General features: G+C 45.8%; 1 protein-coding gene across 6 annotated transcripts in view; it reads left to right on the top strand.

Moving 5' to 3' along the window:
- The window catches only part of ATP8A1 (ATPase phospholipid transporting 8A1), a 220,367-nt gene that overhangs the window by 24,285 nt on the left and 179,336 nt on the right, over positions 1-16,746 (top strand). For 5 of the 6 annotated variants that reach the window (XM_072774850.1, XM_072774848.1, XM_072774851.1 and 2 more), the window contains exons 2-4: positions 10,283-10,397; positions 12,355-12,454; positions 13,382-13,480. In XM_072774850.1, coding sequence (XP_072630951.1) covers positions 10,283-10,397; positions 12,355-12,454; positions 13,382-13,480 — 314 coding nt within the window. Of the gene's footprint in view, positions 1-10,282; positions 10,398-12,354; positions 12,455-13,381; positions 13,481-16,746 lie in introns of those variants that run through there. The other variant, XM_072774853.1, reaches the window with a different exon arrangement.

Below are 16,746 nucleotides of genomic sequence, written 5' to 3'. Positions count from 1 at the left end.
CGAATGATCTGTGGGCTCTTCCCGGGGAGATGTCATTAGATTCCTTCCATCTTTTATTGTTCTTCTTCCTTTCCTGTTGAACATGATTTGGCATTAATCAAAATTTCTATTATTATTTCTAGCAATTAAGCATGCCCAAGATGATTATTTTTTCTAGGTTAATATCCAAGGCTGGCAGCCAAGGAAATTGAGTGCTTACCATGTGTGAGGTTCAACACCAGGCATGCCATCGATTTTCGTGTGATACTGTTGAAGGATAGCCTTTCTTCCTAATGTCAGGAATACTTTTTTTTTTTTTTTTTTAGTGTCCACCATTACAGTTCATAGTACTAGTTTTGGAGCTTGCTGCAGTTCAGCATGAGTTCAGGAAGTATTAAGCCATTTTTTTCCTGTTCTAGATAAGAAATACTGTCTGTGTGGTTTCGTACTTGTTTATTTTTAGATCAGTTCCCACAAAGACACTTAAAGGAAAATACCGTTTATCATGTATTGTATGACAGGTCCTGATAGAATGTATTAGTGGGTATCAGGGTAGGCACAGAACTTCTGGGAGTTTTTGGATGCCTGATATTAAAATAGAAAATGTAGAGAACATTTATTACATGCAGGAGACTTTCCTGAAATGTTCTTTGTCACTTCCCCATATTAGAGTAACATACCTGACCTGTGCCCGTATGCCTGTCCTGTCTCAGTGCGTAAGTTCGGTATATCTCTAACACCTATGATTATTCTTAGTTCCTATGTGCAAGTGTATAGATCAAAAGATTAGTATCAGAGTGGTCAAAAGACCACTATATATTGAAAACTTTTGTAGGTGACACTTCAAATAAGAATGGTCAGCGAGAGTGCTTTAACATCTAAGTAGCATCTAACAAGGCCATGAGGGTAGGAGACGTTTATGGGTGGAAAACCTATTAAGCCCAGTAGAGAAAAAATAGAGTTAGAAGTTAGGTCAAGCTTAATTGTTGCATGAACGAATGCATTCATCAGTGTTGGAGCTAGGTTGGTCCTTAGTCAGTGTCCATTGTCTTAGCTATGGTACTCACTGGCTCTCTGACCACGAGCAGTTCTCCACGAGACAGAATTTCCTTATCTTCATCATTTGAGAAGAATTCTTTAAAAAAAGAAGTGAACCCTTCTGTAAGATGAAAACAACCAATTTGTTTTGAAGCAGGTAACCATGTTTTAAATCACTGGGGTAAGTGGATGTCCTTTGTTACAACATTTTGTTATCAGTTATCACTCAGTTGGTCTTGAGGGTCATGAGCTACCTTCCCATTTGCATGAACAAGAAAGTGAAGGAGAGGAAGCTAGGGATGTGGAAAGCTTTTGGCCGTTGTGCTGATTCCTTAGGCTGAAACACATCGTTAGTTCAGAATGTGCTGGACTCAGGGCTTGGTTAGGGCAGCTGTTAACATCAGAGGAGATCTGGTCTAGCAAGTAGGGCCAGTTGGGGAAGGTTCTAGGCAGTCTGCTGATTTTGTGGGGCAGGGTGGTTGCATTATGGTTCCAGGTCCTCGTTCCATGCAGAGAAGAGCAGGGAAGTTAGCTAGTGATTGGTGGCCTGGACCAGGTATGGTGTCGATATCCTACATTAGATGGGCATTGGGGGAGAACTTCCAGCAAAGGACAGAAGTGCCTCTGCTAAAATTCCCTAATATAACAAAATAACCAAAAAATAAAAAATAAATAAATAAATAAATAAATAAATAAATAAATAAATAAAATAAAATAAAATAAAATAAAATAAAATAAAATAAAATAAAATTCCCTAATATGGAAGCTGAGCATATTCTTTAGGGAGAGTAGTTCCTAGAATCAAAACGAGAAGCTTTACAGGAAGATCAAAGATGATCCAGGACAGCTTGACTAATAGGCGATTAGTTCAGGCCAGTCTTATCTGTGCTCCTATGTCCAGGCTGCAGATCGACTGTGATTAGTTTACCGTGGATCCTGTCCCCCAGCTTTAAGTCAAAAATCAGAATAGTGTCTTGATCCTTCAGTCCCTGAGGGCTGCCTGCAGTTGGGGAAGGCGAGTTCTCCAAAGAAAAGCACAGGATTTTTCGGGAGAAGCAGATGCTGAGCTGAAATGAGCAGCAGATGTCCACTGCGCTGAGCCTAAATCAACACCCTGCATAGGAAGGCACAGTGATGCAATTGAAAATTTAATTTCCCTTCTGGCTGTTGTAGTCACGGGCTAGAAATTTGAGATACTAAATAGTTTCTGTTTAATTTCCATACTTTCAAAGTTGTTTGATTTCTTCAATGCCTTCTTTGAAAACGTAGTGTGAGTCTTAACCCTTAAAGCACCCAGTTCATTGTTTTCCAGAGTGGTGGTTTCTTCCTTTTGTGCCCTCTCTAAGCAGCTGCTGTCAAGCTCACAATTGAACATTTGAAATCACTGTCCTGCTCTGACAATGCAGGATACGGGATTGCAAATCTCTCTTGCAGCTCTGGTAACTGCCTCGATATATATATATTTTTTTGCCTCGATATTTCTAATGAAATAAACTATGTGGTAAGATACCAGTGAAAACAAAATAAATACAGACCTATAAATTATGCTTAGCTAAAGATTGCTTTGTTCCAGAAACTTGAGCTAAGACAAAAACAAAAACCCTGTTACATGAGGCCTTCTAATTGTTATTTTAATCAGAACACAGAAACAGTGAAATTTTGGAAAGGATGATGCTTATGATTTCTTAATAAGAGCCCCTCACTTTAATCACACCGAGTTCTCACTTTGTGCCTCTGAAGTCTCTGGCTAGTTTTCCAGTTAATCTTTTATTAGATTCCATGACTGTTGCAAGCACGACTGTTTGCCTGATGACCTCATTCTGTGTCAAAAACCATGAGCAATGACTGTGACCTCTTTAATGTCTAATATTGGAGACCACTGAGCAAAAGGACACACAATTGGACTCTCCCGAATATGTTAGGAGGTAATGTAATAGATACGCTGATTCCTGCTTTAGCCTTGCTTATAATTGCAATAAAGTTGGGTCTGCAGAAACTCAGTGGTTCTGTAACCGTATTACCAGGCAACAGAATGACTTTGTATTTTGTTCTCTTCTCCCTCCCACCTACCCACCCCTGCTTTTTTGTTGCATAACCCCCCACACAGATGACAATTTGAGGGAAAACATTTAGTGATTTAATATTGATTTATAAAAATCATAAGGGAAAATCCATCATTTTACTGTCTAGATCTAGTCACCGGTCACAACCTTAATTAAATATTTTCCAAACATTTTACAAATATTAATACCTGCATCAGTGTCTTGAAGACTTGTTTTCGTCATCTCGAGTATTTTGAAGGGGAGATTAGCGTATCTGGATAGAGGGCAGGCTGACGGGAACTGTATGAACGACAAGTATTGTGCTACATTGCTCACCTAATGTCATTTGATCCTTTTAATCATTGTTTTATGCATGAGGACACTGAGGCTCAGAACATAAAATAATTTGCACAGTGTCATGTGCAAATATGTATACAGACCTGACCATAAAGCCTGTTCCTTTCCCCACTGTCTCCCCTTCTGCTTACAGTAATGAAAATAATAGCTAGAGTTTTTATAGGTGCAGGAGGAGCCGGGCTCTGTCCCAAGTACTTTGTGCACCTGCATTATTTCATTTAATCCCCACAAAAACCTGTGAAACAAGGTCGGCAGCTCGAGTTAAGTAACCTGCCTGAGGCAACCGTAGCTCCCAACTGGCGTGTCTCACTCCGCAGTTGAGAGACCTTTCTAGAACGCCTTCCTTGACTACACCTTGAGTTTGCATTATTATTGATTGGGATGTTACAAAAAGAAAAAGATGCGTGGTTTTTAAGGATAGGATTGGCTGACTGGAAAGAGAATTCCATTAAGTGGTTAATTATCTGTTGCATTTAAAATCCCGAATTTCCCTCAAGCCTTGGCTGTGGCTCAGAGCAGCACCAGTCCGTGGGGGTGCGTGGCGTCGCACAGCGGTGGCCTGGTAGCGCTGGGCACGGAGAGGCTGTAGGGTCAGAGCAGCTCCCCCTCCCCACCCAAAAAAAGCCCATCGTGTGGACATCCATTTCGACTCCATCCCCACTGGCTCACCAGGGCCATTATCACAGGAGCCTCGAAGTGCTCTTCCCGCCTAGAACTCGGCGGTGGATTCCGGCCGCATAAAGGGTGTCAATCCAAGTTTCTTCTTGTTTTCCTGATGTGGCCCTGCCCTTCCTTATTGGATGCACCCCAATAAGGTCACAGCACTGATCCTCGTGCGCTTGCAAATGGCAGCCGGAGGGCTCTGTCCCGCTCGTCCCCCGCCGGGTTTGCACCGTCCCTTCTGGAATTCCTCCCTGAGGTCCCCACTCGGCGTGTCCTCGCGGCGGCCTTGCCCGGGCGCGGGCGGCCACAGTGGGGACAGGCGGCCTGCAGGGAGCCCCGACCCTGTGCCGGGCCCCGTGTGCCACATTCACTAACTCGCGGGGCCTCGTGCCCCCCGTTAGGGGCAGACGCGGCTGTCGTCTCCGTCGTAGAGCTGGTGAGACTGAGGCACAGGGACCTCTCTGTCCGGCTTCCGGTCCCCCGCGTGTTTCGGTTTCCTCGCACTTGCCGGGGTCTGTGACTGTCTTGTCTGCCGGTCCTCGGGGTTTTTCTTACAAAAGCCTGGGACACAGGAGGCACTTCCTGTTGAAAGGTGTTGACTGCCCCAAAGTCATTGCATTTTATTCTTTCAGGAAACCTAAATGAGGAGCGCCCTATGATGAATGAGGGACTGATTGTCAAAGGAACCGATGAGGTCTCTGGGCACTCTTTGCGTTCAGAGCCCCCGATACTGACAGCGGCGAGCCTCGAATTCATGCCCTCACGCGCTTAGCAAGTATCTCCCGTGTCTCCTGTGCACGTGGCAGGAAGTGCTCCGGGGACATGGGTCTGCGTAAGACGCGACTCGTGCCCTAAGAGAAGTTACGAGGTGGCTGTGCTAAGTCTCGAAATATGATGTCAGCATAAAAAAAAAGTTTGAATTGTTTGTAATACTGTGTGTCTTAAAGGATCAGAGCTTCAGAACTGCAGAAAATTCATTACAGAAAAGCGAAAAAAAAAAGGGGGTGTTGACTGAATGAATGAAGGAAGGAAGGAACGGTTGGCCAGAGTAGGTCGTGATATTCGTGACGAGCAAAAGAAGAATTTGGAAGATGATGCTTGGGCTGTAACGGTGTGAAAAGGCCTCGAAGTCCTCACGTCAGTAATTGTTGAGCGTCTTGTCTAAGGCGCGTGAGCACGCGTGTGACGGGGAGGGTGGCTCGGCTCGCTTGCGGGCCGCTGGTGGGTCCAGGTGGCTGCCGGGGTCAGGGGACAGTTGCCGCTTCCCTCGTCACGCGCGGAGCGCCGGGCCGCTGCAGGTCACAGGAGGCGGCCGTCGCCGTGTCGCAGCCACTGGCACCAGTCGGGAGATCTCAATTGTCTTTGATTTGGTTGTTGCTCTGCACGAGTGCTGCGCCACCGCCCTCCTCCTGGCGCCGGCAGGCAGCGGCGCCTCGGGGTTTGGGAGCTGCCCGGGAAGGCCGGGGCCCTGTGCGCCCGCCTGGTGCGTCGCGAGGGCCGAGCACAGCGTGGGCGGCGAGGCCTTGGGCAGCGGGAGCGCCCGGCCCGCCCCAGCCCCGCAGCTTCACGCTGCACCGAGTCGGGGTGGAGGAGCCAGTGGGCCCCTCGGCCCCTCCGAAGTCCAGAAGCAGCATCGGGCCCTCGGCCGCGGGGACGCAGGGCTGCAGAGCTCGGCCCGGGGGGAGCCCGGCCTCGCCCGCGCTCGGACTCCGCTCAGCAGCAGCTCTGAGCACCCTCCTCATCAGGCGCAGCGGGGACAGCGGTGCTCGGGGGACAGGTGCTCGGGGGACAGGTGCTCGGGGAACAGCGGTGCTTGGGGGACAGGTGCTCGGGGGACAGAGGTGCTCGGGGGACAGGTGCTCGGGGGACTGCAGTGCTCGGGGGACAGGTGCTCGGGGGACAGTGGTGCTTGGAGACAGGTGCTTGGGGGACTGCGGTGCTCGGGGGACCGGTGCTCGGGGGACCGGTGCTCGGGGGACAGCGGTGCTCGGGGGACAGGTGCTTGGGGGAGAGGTGCTCGGGGGACAGTGGTGCTCGGGGGACAGGTGCTCGGGGGAGAGGTGCTCGGGACAGCGGTGCTCGGGGGACAGGTGCTCGGGGGACAGGTGCTCGGGGGACAGAGGTGCTCGGGGGACAGCAGTGCCCGGGGGACAGGTGCTCGGGGGACAGGTGCTCGGGGAACAGCGGTGCTCGGGGGACAGGTGCTTGGGGGACAGGTGCTCGGGGAACAGCGGTGCTCGGGGGACAGGTGCTCGGGGGACAGGTGCTCGGGGGACAGATGCTCGGGGGACAGGTGCTCGGGGGACAGCGGTGCTCGGGGGACAGGTGCTTGGGGGACAGGTGCTCGGGGAACAGCGGTGCTCAGGGGACAGGTGCTTGGGAGACAGGTGCTTCCCTGCGGGGGGTGGTGACTGAGCAGACGGCGTCTTCGCGGCACCTGCCATCCCGAGCTGCCCGTCGCTGTCTGTCCTGTCGCACAAAGGACAAAGGGTCTTCTCCTCATTCACGTCAAGAAAACCGCGCAGAGCAGTGGATTTCAGGAGATGGGGCTGCTGCCGGCTGCTTCCACCACTTGGCAGACGCCGGAGAGACGAGCAGGGTGGCTCCGGCTCCGTCCCCTGCACCGCCGAGCCGCCGAGCCACCGCGCCACCGCGTCCTCGGCCCCTCCAGCCTGTCACACTGACAGGTGAGGCGAGCGGGGCCGCCGCCGCGGGGTCAGACGGCCGAGTGGGCGCCGGGGCGAACGCTTGACTGGTTCTCCCGGAGAACCCAGAATGAAGGGGTGGGCCGGGGGTGTCTGTCACGGCGCTGCAGGTCGCCACCCGGGGCCACGTTGGGGTGCCCCGCCAGAACTTGGGGGGCAGCGGGAGACGGGCTGGCTTTCTGCCTCCTCCGGAAGCCCAAGCCACGGGGAGCGCCGAGCGCCGTCCTGCTCCGGGCCTGCGGGGTTGAGGGCGAGGCCCTGTTGGCAGATCAGTTCTGGGCGTCACCTTGGAGACGGCTCGCTCGGGAGGGCGGTCGGGGTCGAGCCCTGGTGGCCCCCTTCTCTGCGCCTGCAGCGTAGACACCCCCCCCCCCGCCCCATCCAGTGTCCCACCCGGCCCCGGCATCCCGCCGCCTGAGCCCCAGGGGTTCAGCTCCGTGTACACAGCTGCACATGTGCCAGCTTGCCAACACGCTGGTCTCTAGTACCCGAACGCCCCAGGCCTGTGGCATCTGCACTGTCCCGTGCTCAGCGCCGTCCAGCCCCCCTACTGGACAAGACAGGGTCACCAGTCTAGACTTTCCCCCTAATTTTTTTTTCTTTCGAGGCTCTTTATGTTCAGACCTGGGTTAGGGCCCTACTGGTCTATTAGGATTGTTTTAATGACTCTCCCATTTAAGGCGGGGGAGGGGGGGTCGATTCTAACCCCTTTGTCTCAGGAGATTCCTTTGCTTCATAGATATTCTTTTTTTTTTTTTAAAGACTTTATTCATTTATTCATGAGAAACACAGAGAGAGAGGCAGAGACCCAGGCAGAGGGAGAGGCAGGCTCCCTGCAGGGAGCCCGATGCGGGACTCGATCCCGGGACCCCAGGATCACACCCTGGGCCGAAGGCAGGGGCCAAACCACTGAGCCACCCAGGAATCCCCCCCCCTTTTTTTTTTTTCTAAAGATTTTATATAGATATTCTTGAATACACGTTAGGATGTGAGGGGGAGGTGTGATGTCAGGTGCCACCTGGCAGCATTGGAGACCCCAGTGTGACTCTTCAGCTAAGAACCAAAGGCCAGGCCCTCAAAAGTCCAGCCACATCAACTAAATACAATGTGACGGGCATCAGTTCAGAGCAGAGAACTATTTCTTTCCTAAGGATCTCTGTCCAGTCGAGATGCCAGAAACAGTATATGATGAATTTTGTGCTGTCACTAAGGAAAATCTCATAAAAGATTTTTAAGAAATTACGGGCAGCCTGGGTGGCTCAGCAGTTTAGCGCCTGCCTTTGGCCCAGGGCATGACCCCGGGGTCCCGGGATCGAGTCCCAGTTGGGCTCCCTGCATGGAGCCTGCCTCTCCCTCTGCCTGTGTCTCTGCCTCTATCTTTCTGTATCTCTCATGAATAAATAAATGAATTAAAAAAAAAAAGATTTTTAAGAAATTAAAAAAAAAGAAATTTATATCCCTCTATGTGGTGTCCCATGTCTTAGTCCATTGGGGCAGCTGTCGCAGAGTTCCGTAGACTGGGTGGGCCACAAACAACAGGGATGCATCCCTCACAGCTCTGGAACCTGGGAAGTCCAAGAGCAAGGCACCAGCAGACCCACTCTCCCCTGAGGGCCCACGTCCATCTCACCGTGTCCTCACCTGGTGGAAGGGACAGGGGACCTCTAAGGTCTCTTCTATAATAAGGACACTAATCCCATTTATGAGGGTTCCACCTTCATGACCTAATCAGCCCCCAAATACCCCACCTCCGAACACCCCCAGCTTGGGAACTACACGTTTATGCATGAATTTGGGGAAGCCACGAACGTCCAGTCTGTGACAGTCCATACATAGAATTCTGATGATGTAAAACTAGGGGAGAGGGAAGTTTGTAAGAGTAAAAGATAATCATTAACCGTGTGACCACAGGCATCACTGCCAGTGGGTCTGTAACTGCAGAGCGGATAGGCCAGGGCTCCAGAGTGACGCCACCAAGCCGAGGGCTGTCCCAGACTTCTGCACGCGCCCAAGAGGTCTCCCCAGGTCCAGCCGGGCTGCTCAGCACAGCACCCCTCTCCCCCTCCTCCACCTTACGGGGCCTGCCCTCACCTGCCCAGGACAGGGCTGCACTGTCCCCACCTCTAGGCCTAAGGGACTAACTGGTTTCAGCAGGCGAAACCCCCCAGGTGGTGACCAGCCCTTGGCTGTCACTAGTGTCCTTATTGTTGGGTGGGGAGGAATTTACTTGCCTTCGGGAAAAGAAAAACCCCCCCGACTGAATAGCCACTCCTTTGTCACTTGATTTTTACTCAGTAAACGTTTCCTGGGTCCCTGCTGCTCCTTGGTGCAGGTATTGGGAAGGTGGGGAAGGGGGGTCCCCCGTGGCCTCGGGAGCCCCGCTTTGCGGCACCTGCACCAAGCGTTTACTGGGGAGGAGAGGAGGTGCAGGGGGCTGTGGGCCCCCTGGGGACCCCGACTGAGCCCCCCAGGGTGTTCCAGAGGAGCTGTCAGGGGTGCGCAGCCCCTGGGGGAGGTGTTGGCTTGGCTGGATAAGAAGAAAAGTGAGCATCTCATAGGGGGTCCTGTTGGTGGCCCTTCAAGGAAAGGGCTAGGGACGGATTTAATCTGGTCTCACTTAATTCTCACTGGACAGTATAATAAGCAGTTCACTTTTTCTTTTTTTTCTTTTCCCCCCGTTCTTCTGGAACTCGTATTTTTAAAAAGCGTTATCCACACGGGGACAAGAGGTTACCCCATGGAAGTTGCCAGAATCTGCTGCGTTGTTAGAATGATCTTGAGATGGCCTCAGGAAATTTAAAATTCATTGTAAACATAAATCGTAATTAGCAGAAAGATTAATAGGATCGTGGGCTGTGGTCACAGCGCAGCGTGGCAGTGGCCTATGTAAACCTTAACGTTTACCGGTCTTTCTCGGTCTTCGCGCGAGAAGGAAAACAAAACCAAACACTAGAGAGGTGTTACATGTGTAAACTTAAGTTTTAAAAATATATTTTAAATTACCCCTGTCTTATCAACCTCCTCTGCCACGCAAGAGGCTGCAACGCAACCTCCTCTTCCATTGCAGGAACTGCAGTGGCAACTGGTTCACAATTGTTTGTTGCTTTCGGATATAGCCTCGCAGAACGGAGGGAAGTTGGTGGAACATTTATGGGCAAACGATGAGAAAAATTGCAAAAGGAAGGATGTTACTGTTTGTGAAATGGTTGGTTCTACATGACTATTAAATGCTGCCTTTCAGATTTAGTAGAAATACCAGATGTGGGGCTTTTCCTTTTTTTTTTTTTTTTTTGTTATAAAAGAAACACCCCAATCGAGGTGGGCGGGGGTGGGAGGAAGCATATAGCTTTTAACGTATTGACGGGCACTGAGGGTTATTCTGTATGTTAGTAAATTGAACACCAATTAAAAATAAATTAAAAAAAAGAATCCCAAGTAGTTGCGAAGTGTGTTTTTATAGTGGTTTCTTATTGAATAAGGAGACTGTCTGTCTTTCAGGTTATGAGAAGACCGATGATGTCTCTGAGAAGACCTCGCTGGCCGACCAGGAGGAAGTACGGACGATACTCATCAACCAGCCCCAGCTGACAAAATTCTGCAATAATCACGTCAGGTAGGCGTTTCATTGCATCTGTATCTTTGGGGTAAATGCAACGAAATGCCGGGACACCTGCACCCCGATGTTTCTAGCAGCAATGTCCACAAGAGCCAAACTGTGGAAGGAGCCTCGGTGTCCATCGAAAGATGATGGATAAAGAAGACGTGGTTTATGTATACAATGGAATATTCCTCAGCCATTAGAAATGACAAATACCCACCATTTGCTTCAACATGGATGGAACTGGAGGGTATGATGCTGAGTGAAGTAAGTCAATCAGAGAAGGACAAACATTATATGGTCTCACTCATTTGGGGAATATAAATAATAGTGAAAGGGAATAGAAGGGAAGGGAGAAGAAATGTGTGGGAAATATCAGAAAGGGAGACAGAACATAAGGACTCCTAACTCTGGGAAATGAACTAGGGGTGGTGGAAGGGGAGGAGGGCGGGGGGTGGGAGTGAATGGGTGACGGGCACTGAGGGGGGCACTTGACAGGATGAGCACTGGCTGTTATTCTGTATGTTGGCAAATTGAACACCAATAAAAAATAAATTTATTATTAAAAAAATCACATCAGGTAGGGACTGGGGGAGACCCCACGGGAGCAGCATCACAGCAGCACCCCGTGGCCCATCTCACCTCTCCGGCCAGGACAGAAATGATTACGGAGAGCTTTCAGTGAAGTCTGTTAACATTGGAGAGCTTCCTGGGGGCAATCTGAATCTGCTGTTTTCTTCATTTTCTATCCAATGACAAAATGTTCATAAGAATCTGGAAGCTGGGAGGAGCAGAAAGGATACTACTCTCCCAACTCTCTCTCTCTCCCTCTCCATCTATAGTGTCTGAATAGTGAAAGCTGCTCATGGATAAATGCCTTTGTCTCACACCTGTTAACAGAGTGATGAATTAGTGGTTTTGGCCAACAAGGTTTGACATTTTAGAAGAGGTCTTTGCAGTTCTTCACCAAGAACTCCTCTTTTTGTTAAATAGTCTTCAAATATTGGCTTTTGAAAGTCGTAAGATCGAGTATGGTGTCGAGGGATGGAGGGCTGTGAGAATTACTCCACTGTTTCCACGAGCCTCCCTGCCATAAGCCCTGTTGGCGAAGTGGCCCCTGGACTGGAGTGAGCGTGAACACCCCACCCCGTCCCCCCTGACGCTAGCCCAGGGTTCCTCCTGCGGGGGAATTCCTGGATTTGAGACTGCCCATTTAAAATTAATATTTGCAATTTCAAATTCTAGAGTAGCTTTCTCAGTTTGGGGATTGTGGTATGTGATCCTGTAAACTCCTATTTTTAAAATTTTTTGAAGCTTTTTATTGTGGAAAATATTAAACGTAAGAGTAAATGGCACAATGACCCGCCTTGTCCCCATCATCCAGCATCACAGTGATCAACTCATATAATCTCCTTTCTATTTAAATAACAAGAGGAAGGTTGGATGTTTTCGAGGCCTAAGTGTTGATTTCTGACTGTGGATATCGCGGGTGTGTTCAGTGTGGAGTCCTAGCCCCGTTCCTAGAGGGACCATGAAGAAAATTTTAACAGAACCCTAGAACACTTCCCATTTTTCTGAAATTATCCAGTGAAGACGTCTCTATTGAAAGTTACTGGTCTTGCTCAAATTTGATTCTTTTGTGAGTTTTTTTTTTTTACTAATGTATTATACACTCTCCTAATTTAAGTTGCTTCTTTGTAGGCTACTTTTAGTATGTTAAAAAAAAAAAAAAGATGATTGGCCAAAGAGAACAAGATATTGTGCAGAAAATTGAACTCTTAGGATTTGACATTTCCTTTTACTCATTTTCATGTAGGTTAATGACCATTTGCAATATTTTCCTGGTTTGAAACAGAGGGCAAGTGTTTATCTGATTTTTTATATGATGATAATACAGTTTTGTATTGTGCTAATTGTGGGTGCTAATTATGGAGTAATTAAGTTTTATGCTACTTTTCGTTTTGTTTTCTAGCACTGCAAAATACAACATAATCACATTCCTTCCAAGATTTCTCTACTCTCAGTTCAGAAGAGCTGCTAACTCATTTTTTCTCTTTATTGCACTGCTTCAGGTAAAGTCATGTCATAAAACCTTAGTTCAAAGTCAAATGTTTGGATGTTAATAAATGTTTTTGTTAAGCCCATGACCAATCTTCTGAAGCTTATCTAAACATAGAGAGACAAGCTGGTTTGGGTGGACATTTCCAGCTCCTGCTGCAAGCAATGTCAGAGTTTCACTGACATTTGATTCATTTTTATCAGCCTATTTTAAACATTCTGTAAATTTGATATGGCAGGGATGAAATTTGATGATAAAGGGAGATGGACTTTTCCTTCAAATATTAATTAAATATTAATTTATTTTGGTAACAGTACTGTCAGTTCTGAACCTTAGAATATAAGGATTTCCATTTTAAAGCTTGTATTTGAGTTAATAATCAGGGGAAAATTTTTCATTTTATTAAAAACCATACATTCAAAAAAAAACAAAAAATCATACGTTCATTGTAAAAATAATTAGAAAACACAACAAAGCCTAAAGAAAAAAAAATTAAAACTATTATTTTTCCTCAGAAGCAACTACTCGTAAAATCGGGCTGTGTATCCTTCTGGTCTTCCATTGCCCCCACTCCAAGTATTGTTTATTGATTTAGCGTACAAGAAGACGATCACGGAATGCAAATGTTTTATATTCCGCTTTAACCGTGTAATGCTATGTGGATGTTTTCCCATGTGACTTGGTGTGTTTTTAGAATATCGTGTTTAATGGTTTATATGGTATTGAACGGAGTCCCCTTTCTCTAGGTGTCAGGAAGCTGGCAACACTCTCTGCCAGCCACTTACTAGATCAGAGCAAATGCCTCACGCACTGTTAGCTTGCCTCAGTGGTAAGATCACGGAGGCGTATTTTAAGAGGCACTAAGACTCAGTTGTTTTTAAACGTGTTATAAGCTTGCAAAGTTCTCACTGGATTTCTTTTTTTTTTCCCCCTCAAATAGCAAATACCTGATGTATCACCAACAGGTCGCTACACAACACTGGTTCCTCTCTTATTTATTTTAGCTGTGGCAGCTATCAAAGAGATAATAGAAGATATTGTAAGTATTTAATTTTTTCATAAATAAATGTGACTTGTTACCGGATATACATATTTTTGAAATATTAGTTTCTCTTTCATTCTTGACACGGGCTGGTTAAAATGCCCATCCAAAAAAAAAAAAATGCCCATCCAACTCAAAAATATATAAAATGTGCTCTCGAGTTCATTCCTCTTAGTTTCTACAGGTTTGCTGTTACAGAATACTTGTTAGAGTGTTCTCTGTGTTTATAGTTGAGGAATGAAAGACGTTAACTTAAATGTAATAATTGGCTTGGAGAGAAAACTATTTCAACATTATTTTTAGTGTGCCCAATTTTCAATTTGAACATTATTTCAAGTTAAACACAATAACCTCCAAATTATCTAAATGTAAAGGGTCTCTTAATGTATGTTTTTAATTGGTATGCACCATTTTCATTTTACTAGATGCCTTCGATTTCTCTTCATCTTTAGTAGTTCTAAGCTTCCCTTTATTTTATTGAAAGTAAGGACATTCACTACTTTTATTATTCTGTAGTAGCTAAGAAAAGGGGAGGTCAGTTTACAGTTTATAAAATAAGTTCCCCAAAATAAATTCAGATGTTTCTTTTCCTCTATTTTACTGCTATTTTAGCTACCTTAGTTGAGGAAGGCTATTTTTTTTTCCTGTGCTCTTTAGATACTTGGCCTATCTGAAATGACCTTCTGTTGAACCTGAGGCAATCAGATGGTAAGGTGAGGAAAGCCTGAGACATTCTTCAGGAAGCTCCAAATTAAAGTTTCACAACCATTTATATTATTTCTGGAGAGAATCAAAGTGAAATGGGTCAAGTGGCCATTTAGATCATCCAGTCTCAGAAACATCCAAGTGTCTAAGAGTACAGACAGAGGTCGTATGGCTGCGTGTGTGAAACATCATGGTCCTCTGGATAGGAAATGACCTGCTTGATGGGGACCACACGCTGGAAATTGAGGAGACCCTCTCTTCACCTAGACTGTTCCACACAGACTTACCATCCTTTCGATTGTGCTTGCATCTAGCAATCCATAAGGATTGATCTTTAATTTGTCTCTTTCTTTGCCTTCTATGCTCCCTTTTCTTTCTTTGATATAATTTCGATTGAGCATATGCTGTTTATTAGATGTCGTGCTGTTACTTTTGCAAATGTTATTCCCATTTGATTTCTTCCATACTTTACAAGTTGGATATTAATCCCATTTTAAAGGTAAGGAAGCTGGGGCTCATAGAGATCCTGTGACCTGTCCAAGACATGGTTGAGACCAGAATCTATCTCATCCAGTGCTCTTTTTCTGTATTATGACAAGTCACCAACAATAGTGTTAATCACATCTATTGAGCTTCTGGGATCCATGTACTTGTTTTATGTCCTTTACATTTATTAAGTCTTATAAACACTCCTTAAAGGGTTACTGGAATTATCCTCATTTGACAGATAAGGGGGTGATGGCACAGAGGAGCAAGGTAACTTGCCCAGGGTCACACAGTTAATAACTGGGGCTGTCAGAATTCAAAATTAGGCAATTTGGTTCCAGAGTTCTGTGTTACTATCACTGCTCTAAGCTGCCTGTCCTGTCTTTTTTTCTTTTTCCCTAACAAAACTATAAGTTCTCAGCTATGGTTTTTAGTACCCTTCTCTATGAAAGTAAATGGTAAATAAATTATATCTAAGAGGTTTTTGTTTGGTTTTGTTTTCAAAAAAGAACTCTTATTGGCACAAGGCAATAATTGGGTACTTTCAGAAAGCAGCTTATCAAGCAATTCCTGGAAGATGTAATAATAGCTGTGTGAGGTAATAGTATATTATGTGGGGTACTTTTCCAATAAAATTATCAAGAAATTGACAAAATAGTTACTTAAGAGAGGTTTAACAAGACGTTTGTATCAACTTATAGGTGTTAGAAATTTTTTAAAAATTACTCCCTAGAAAAGGAAAAATATCAAGTAGTTTAGATGATTGCCCAAAGAGTATCTTTATCAGTAATTATAAGGACTGCATATATTTGTCCATTCATTCAACATAATCTATGAAGCAGTGTTTAGGTGCCAAGAATTCATTAAGATACGTATTAGGATGTGTTCATCTTTTGCCACAGTATTATTATCATATCCCAAATGTCAGTGGCTTAAACCTAAGTTTGTTTTTCACATACTCAAAGACACGGCAGGTTTTTGTCTGGGAGGAAGCCAGAGCAGCAGGCACTATTACTCACGCAGTCGCTCAGGTATGCAGCTGAAAGGAGGGTCCATTGGGTGGGATATTGGTGGTCACCAGAGCAGAGGAGGAGAGAATGGAGGTCCAGAAATTTGTGGCCCAGAAATGGTGCACATCACTTCTGCTGACAGGTTAATATTAGAACTAGTGACAAGACAAAAAGGAAGTTCATCTCGGTGTCCACAAAAATAGAAGAAAGTTAGATGTTGGTGAAAACTGGTAATGTCTACCACTACAAGGCCAGTGAATAAAACACAGTTGACATTACAGTCAGTCATCTTTTCTATTATACTGACCATGTACAATAAAAGAGTAAGAATTCTCTCTGGGTAAGACACCTAAGACTTACCCCCACCCAGTGCATTTTAACTCTTGATGCTTTGTATAGCTTAACATAATATGATTTCCTGTTTTTTAACATGCAAGTAGCAAATGACAAATACTTACTTGAAAATACTCTAAAATTGGTGGAGAGCTTTGAATTAAAAAAAAAAAAAAAGGCTGCCTCTTGTCACATGCCAACTCTTACAGTAAGGGTCAAGATTGGTTGTTAAATTGATAATATTCACCATAAGAAACATGCCTTCTTTGCTATCCACTTGTTAACTGAAACTCTGATAAACATTACTCATTATAAAACAGATAGTTTTTCTACAGTCGACAGTGTTTAGAGACCAAATGCTAAGAAGAGGTTAGTGAGTAAAAGTAGCCACGAGGGAGTGGCAGCCCAGTAGAGGAGATGGACGTTAATCAAGTAACCATGACGACTTTTATAAGAATTAAGTGATGCACTGAAGTCCTTAGAACAATACCTCGTAATAGTAAGTGATGGATAAACGTTGACTGTATTATCATGATCCAACTATCCTTTTGACTAAAACTTAGAAAATGGGATTGGGAGGACACAGGAATTGGGTACACTAGTAAGAAGTATAGTCTAGTAACTGGTATAAAAAAATGAAGAGATCTTAGACCAGGTGGCATTGTAGATAAAGTAATATAGAAAAATGAATTCAGTATCTGTTTAGGAGTAGAATTGACAAGACTTTTC

The sequence above is a fragment of the Canis lupus genome, chromosome 14 (assembly GCF_048164855.1).
Source record: "Canis lupus baileyi chromosome 14, mCanLup2.hap1, whole genome shotgun sequence".
Taxonomy (NCBI): domain Eukaryota; kingdom Metazoa; phylum Chordata; class Mammalia; order Carnivora; family Canidae; genus Canis; species Canis lupus.
Note: the sequence above shows the minus strand (reverse complement) of the source record. Positions and strands in the feature narration are given on the sequence as shown.